Below are 6,178 nucleotides of genomic sequence, written 5' to 3' on the forward strand. Positions count from 1 at the left end.
GCAAAATGCTGGCCAAGCTTAAAGAAAAACAGCATTTATTGCGGGGCGGGGGCAGGCCGCAGCTCAGCCCTCAGAGAACTGGCGGTAGAGCCGCTCCAGCTGTGGCTCCACATGCAGCCGGAAAGGGATTTCCAGGATCTCAGAGAAGCCTTCAGCCAACGTTGGGGCCTCGAACTGCTTCCTGGGGGCAGAGGGCGGTGAGGGGGTCCTCGGCCCAGCAAAGCCCTGGGTACCCCGGCAGAGCCTGCCCTGTTGGTGCCTACCTGTAGCCGAACATGACCACGTCGGACACAGGGACGTGAGAGGGATCCGTCATCTCCCGGAACTGTGGGGGCAGAGGTCAGAGGTCATATTGGTCAGGCTGGGAGCGAGGGGCGTGTGGAGGGTGGGGGGCACAGGAGCTCACCCGGTTGTTGTGGCGCGCCTGCTCCAGGCTGGTGCTGAAGAGGAAGCAGCGGCAGGGGACACCTGCATCTCGGGCACACTGGATGTACCTGTGGGGGCGGGGCTGGTAAGGGGCCCCGACCTGCCCCTCAGACGCCTCCCAGGGGTCCCAGTACCTGGCCCTGCTTGGGGTGTCCGGGTTTGTGTTGTCAATCACAGCCCGCTTCTGTTGCTTGAGAGCCGCCTCGCATGCACTCACACAGCGCTGCCACGAGCCCAGTGTGTCCTGGGGTGTTCAGGGAACAGGTCACGGGTGGGCAGGGACCTTGGGGAAGGGGCTGGGGGGGAGACCCTGAAAGAGTAGAGGTACAAGGGGAGCAGATCCCACCAGGAGATGAGCAGGGACCGGGCGACCTACCCTGTTCACATGGACGTATCCGGCCGACACAAGGTGCTTCTGGAGGAAAGTGGACTTCCCAGCTGGGAAGGGGGACAGTGTCAGTGGGAGCCCCAGGAGGACCGGATCTTCTAGGGGTCCGGGGTCAGAATGTCTCACCCCCAGGGAATCCCACGGCGACAACCACCTCAGGGTTGGAGCTCAAGAGGGAGCTGGACTCGGGCAGCCAGAGTGGTCCTGAGGAGGAGTCTGTCCTCTGAGAGGACACAATGAGGAATGAGTCTCCTCCTGACTCCATTGCCCGCCCTGCACCACCCCCCACTCCTGTGGGGCTCACCGGGTCAAAGGCTGGGAGCTCAAAGCTGGCCACCGGCCACTTCAGGAAGAACTCCTCGGGAGTGGCAAAAGGCAGGCCCAGGTTGAGGGCAAACTAGGGGTGAGGGCGAAGGTCAGGTGGGGTGCGGGCTGGGCTCCAGGGTGGGTGTGAGTGGGGCTTACCAGGCGGTCCGCACAGGAGAAGTCTTTCTTTTTCCGCCCGGGAGCCCAGTTGGCCGGGCGGCCAGCAGCGTCTAGGGTGCATACAGATAGCCTGCAGCCTCAGGAACCTGAGTGTCCTGCCCCCCTCCCCCCACCCCAGCCAACAGCCCCAAGGAGCCACACACTTCCCCCACCCTCAGGCCCTTACCTCCCACGAAGACACTGTCTCCAACGGAGATGGGCACACCCTCGTTGGCCTGGGGAGGGACAGGAGACCAGGCTATAAGGAATCTATTCCCCTAGAGCAGTAACACGCTCTGCTGAGCACTGGGTTTGACTTCTAACCACTCCAGCAGCCGGGCTTCTAGCCTGCAGCTATGTCTGACCGACTCGCCATCTGCTCCTCTCAGCCACCAGAGGGTGCCGGTCCCCACTTCTACCGACAGCCCTCCCCCAGGTGGCCTCAAGCGATCTCATGCCTGCTTGCTCTAACCTGGTCCATAGTCCCCAGTCCCCTTCGTTGGCCACAAGGGGCTCCTCACTGACCATCCCTAAAAGCACCGGGCTCAGTACTTTGCACCTGCTGTGACTCTGGTCTGGAAGGTTCGTCAGGAGCCTAGACATCCACCTGGCTTCCTCCCTCACCACCTTTAGCTTTTGACTCCAGTGGCGCCTAAGACAGACCTTCACCTGGGCTGGTCTGGCCTCACGGCCTCCTGCTGCTTTACAGTCAGTGTCTACGGTCTGCGCCCTGCCTGGTCCGTGGGCTCTGGGCCACACTGTGGGACCTCGGACGAACGATGAGTCAGTGACTGATATCTACCACTCCAGTTTTCAACTGAAGTTCACTGGCCTCATACCAACCTGAGGCCATGAGCGCTAAAGAGCAAGAAGGCAAGGGCGAGGGGAGGAGAGAAGAGGGAGTCTGGAGCATCACCCGGAGTACGCAGCTGGGCGGGGAGTGAGGGGCCGCAGTAGGGGAGAGCAGCCAGCAGGCTGCGGCTCACCTGCTCCCACACGTGGTCCCACATGCCAGTCACTGGCTTCCGATACAAGCCCGCGTGTGTGGCAACCAGCACCTGTGGGCCAGATGGGGTCAGATACCACTTCTCCTTGAGCGCCTCAAGCCCTTTGAGGACATACAGGACCCAAGGACGCTTCACCATCCCTGACCAAAGGAGAGGTCCCAGGGCCACGTACTATAGGTTTCTGTCGGAATAACCACATGCAGGACCTACCCCCTCTCCCTGGGTCCCTGTCTCCCTCTCTCTTCTCTTCTCTCTGGAACTCCACTTCCCCAGGACTCGGTCCCCTCCCTTTCCCAGGGACTCTAGAACTCTGCCCCCTCTCTGGATCCCTGTCCCCCTCGCCCAACCTGGGTCCCTGTTCTACCCTTCTCTTGGTTTTGGCCATCCCCCATCCCTGTCCCCCTTCTCTTCTGGGTCCTTTCTCCACCTCTCTCTGGGTCTCTGCCCCCACATACCCCTCTTCAGCTTCTCTTGCAGCTGGTACCTGAAAGGGGACTCCCAGCTTTTCCACCACAGCCTCCACCTTGGCCTTGAACTCCTCTGCTGACAGTTTCCCACGCCCAATGCCCATCTGGTTGGTGAAGATCACCAGCTGGGGAGCAGACGGTGTCACCCAGTGCCCACTTCACCATGCCCCGGCCCTTCCCACAGCCTGGGCCCACGCATGCACACCTTGTAGCCCTCTGTGTCCAGCTCCCGGAGCTTACGTGGGATCTCTTGGTACAAAATCCTAGGGTGGGCAGGAAAGGGGCAAGGTGACCTAGGGCCTGGCAGGAGCCTCACTCACCCCTTTCTCCTGCTTCTCATCACCTCCAATCACTGGGGCTGGTGGGAAAGACCTTCCCAGAGCGTGTGGTGATGAGGGTCCCGTCCAGATCAAAGCCGGCCACCTGGCGTCACCAAGAAAAGAACAGCAGTGACACCTCTGATCCCCTCACTCACAGGCTGGTACACATGAACACTGTGGCCACACTCCCCTGCAGATGGGGAAAGTGAGTTGGGGAGCCCACACGTCTTACGCTAGGCCAGGCACAGCGAAGACGCACCCCCAAAGCCTGAGCGCAGAGCCTGAAATCTTCCCTTTCCTGTCTCCTCCTCTCCCCACGCCTCTCAGTATTCCAGTCTTTACAGTGGGGTTCATACCTTATCCACCCTGACCTCCACCTGGAAGGGCCAATAACCATGCAAATAAGGCAGGAGCCAGGTTTTATTTGGGTGCTAACTGCACGTTGGGCTGTGCCACCTGGTCTTCGTGTATTCCCCCACTTTACTGTTGAGAGAACGGGCTCAGAGAGAGTGGTAAGACAGCATTTGAACGCGAGTCTCTCTGGACCTAAGGAACACCATTGGAACAGCTGCTGCTGGAATGAGCCTGATCGTTGCTATGGTTACAGGATGGTCAGGGATCAGGCAGGAGCTAACCTACATGGATTCATTCCCCCAATGCTTACAACAACCCCCGAATTTATCTTCAGGTCCATTTCTCAGAAAAGTGGAGGGTAAGAGAGGCTAAGTGACCTACCCAGGGGCACACAGCAAACGGGGTTGCGTCCCCAGTCTGTGGTGGCCCTTCAGTCCCCAGCTTGGCCCTTACCTTGCTCTGGGGCTTCACCCCAGGTGCAGTGAACACTAGCAGCTTTTGGAAGTTCTCCCAGCCCGGGGATGACTTTCGCATCCGCTTCTTCTGTTGTTCAACTTCTTTGTCCTCCTTTGGGTCCAACGGAGGGGTGCTGGGCGGGGTGCCTGGTTGGGATTCTGGCGTGGGGGTCTCTTGCCAGCGCAGGGTCAGCGGGTAGAGACCGTTGACCAAATACAGCGTGTCCCCCACTCCCAGAGAACCTTCGGACCCCGGTTTCATTTCCTGGGTCCCGGCAGTTGAGGGATTAACTCCCAGCTGCGGAGAAACAGAGAAGAGCTGAGACCAGCTCCACCCCACCCAACCACCACCCAACCTCCAATCAACCAACCCAGATAGGACTTGCCTTTCCCCACCTGCCAATCAGGCCCCTAAGCCCTGCCTCTTCACCGTGTACCACCAATCAGGGCTTCGGGAAAGTTACAGGTGTTCAGTCTTATCCAGTTTAAATGTGATGGATACTGCACTGAAGCAGGCAACACTTCAAGACACCTTTACTGGCCACACCTGCTTCCCTCCCAGCCGGTTGTTCCCAGGGCCCTGCTGGATTGGGATTCCTCCCCGACCCCACCTCCAGGCCTTGCTGAGGAACGGGTACCTGTTTCACAGTCACCGTCCGAGTCTCGGGGTCCGCGACCAGCTCCACTGAGGGTTGAGAGGGTGGAGTCAGGACATGCATCCCAGTGTGATAGCTTCCCTCATTCCCGGGGAGCATGGCCAGCGTCAGGCCACAAGAGGGCGCTACAACACCCATTCAGGAGGAGGAGGCAGCTCATATCTAAAAGGGACTGGCTCACTCCTTGACAAGCAAGCAGCCAGACAAAGGTCTTAGCATTGCCTGTGACGCTGGTCTTCGCCTAGGGACAGGGTGAGGATTTTTCTGTATAGAATTGGCGAGGAGTGTGGTTAAGTGCAGGTCAGGTTTTGGCCCGTTACCACTCATCCCTGCTTCACAACACTCATAGCTGCTTAGTACCTTTCTCCGTAGGATCGGCTCTCTCCTTAACAAGGGTCGTAGCCTGACTCAACCGTTCACGGTGGCCTATGAGCATCCTTCTCTGCCCAATAACAATTGTCTCGGGATAGGTTCGGTAACCTCCCCACCCCCAGGGGTCTGCTACAGCCTTCCTTTTTTTGTGCTCCCCTGAGGACACCTGACAATTTTAGGACTGGCTGCACCACACAGTTTCGCCTGGTGGCCAAGCTTCCTTTAATTAATTGACTGTCTATCTTTCCCAACGAGTGTTCCCGCTATGGAAGCAGGCCACACCCCCTCCGGTTCAGGCTCCGCCCCTGCCTACCTTGGTTTCTGGAGCACTTCCGGTCGGTAACTTGGGTCAGGGGACCGCGGCCCAGTACCAGGGCTTGACCATCCGTAGGCAGGAAGATGGGAGGTGCTCCCCCAGGGGGGCTCTCCAGCCACAGGCCGCCCCTCGTTTCCATCTTGGCCACCCTGTGAGCCTATCTAAGGGCAAGTAGGTAAATAGGTTTGGGTGGCAGGTCGCCTTCAGTGTCTAAAGGGAAGTCCCGCCTCCTCCCGTCCCCTCACCAGGAATTCCCTCCATCCGCTACAGGCTTGGGTAATCCCACCCACTCGCCAGCCTAGGGCTTCGCTTTTTCCCCGGTCGGGACTTCCGGCTCGGTCTTCGGGGAGCCGGGACCCCTACGTCCCGGGGCAAAGGCCAAGGACCTCGCGCGCTCCCGTCTCTGCCCAACGCTCACCCGTGCTCTAGCTCACTCCCCACTTCCGACCAAAGAGGTCCTGTCAGAGGCTTTCGGCCTGCGGCTCCACTCGCGGCTTTCAGTTTTTCGGCGGACGGAAATGACTCGTCCTCCGCGAGGAGGCAGGGCCCCAGAGCTCCTCCCACAACCGGGGCCCCACCCCCCAGACCTCGGGCCCTCGTCCCACCGCAGCTCTGACCTTCATCTCTCTTGCTGCAGTGCGAGGCTCAGGCCAGTAGGGGGCGAGGGTCCTCTGCTGCAGATTCTTTTATAAGTCTAAATTTTCATTCCCTTTGCTGGAGATACTTAGTTACAGCGGGAAGTTTTCTTTCCAATTGAATAATCATTGGCAGTCGAAGAAACACCTGCCCCCGACAGTATACCTACCCTTCGATGCTGCGATTTTCTCGTCTATAAAGTGGGGATAATCGTTTCCACTTTGTGGAGTTACTAGAAAGATTAAAGCAGTTAACGTATGTAAATAATACATGAAAGTGGATGGTAGTTTTCCCCGTTTGTCTTTCCTATTGTTAG

At 58.8% G+C, this 6,178-nt stretch overlaps 1 protein-coding gene across 5 annotated transcripts; it reads right to left on the reverse strand.

Moving 5' to 3' along the window:
* Positions 1–18: 18 nt before the first annotated feature.
* On the reverse strand, positions 19–5,803 carry PNKP (polynucleotide kinase 3'-phosphatase). Of its 5 annotated transcripts, none has more exons than XM_024566395.3 (17): positions 5,645–5,803; positions 5,224–5,387; positions 4,521–4,567; positions 3,881–4,180; positions 3,097–3,176; positions 2,959–3,016; positions 2,771–2,878; positions 2,266–2,337; positions 1,467–1,515; positions 1,280–1,350; positions 1,119–1,211; positions 941–1,037; positions 803–864; positions 644–670; positions 407–494; positions 264–325; positions 19–181 (listed from the first exon to the last, which is right to left on the reverse strand). In XM_024566395.3, exons 2-17 carry the CDS (start codon positions 5,363–5,365, stop codon positions 152–154), a joined length of 1,386 nt encoding a protein of 461 aa, XP_024422163.2. In that variant the 5' UTR covers positions 5,366–5,387; positions 5,645–5,803; the 3' UTR covers positions 19–151. The 5 variants fall into 5 exon arrangements, with proteins under 5 accessions (XP_024422163.2, XP_024422162.2, XP_045056159.2 ...); XM_024566394.3 differs by having other exon boundaries at positions 561–670; XM_045200224.2 differs by having other exon boundaries at positions 407–670; positions 1,119–1,172.
* Between the last annotated feature and the right edge of the window lie 375 nt (positions 5,804–6,178).

Source organism: Desmodus rotundus, chromosome 12 (genome assembly GCF_022682495.2).
Source record: "Desmodus rotundus isolate HL8 chromosome 12, HLdesRot8A.1, whole genome shotgun sequence".
Lineage (NCBI taxonomy): Eukaryota > Metazoa > Chordata > Mammalia > Chiroptera > Phyllostomidae > Desmodus > Desmodus rotundus.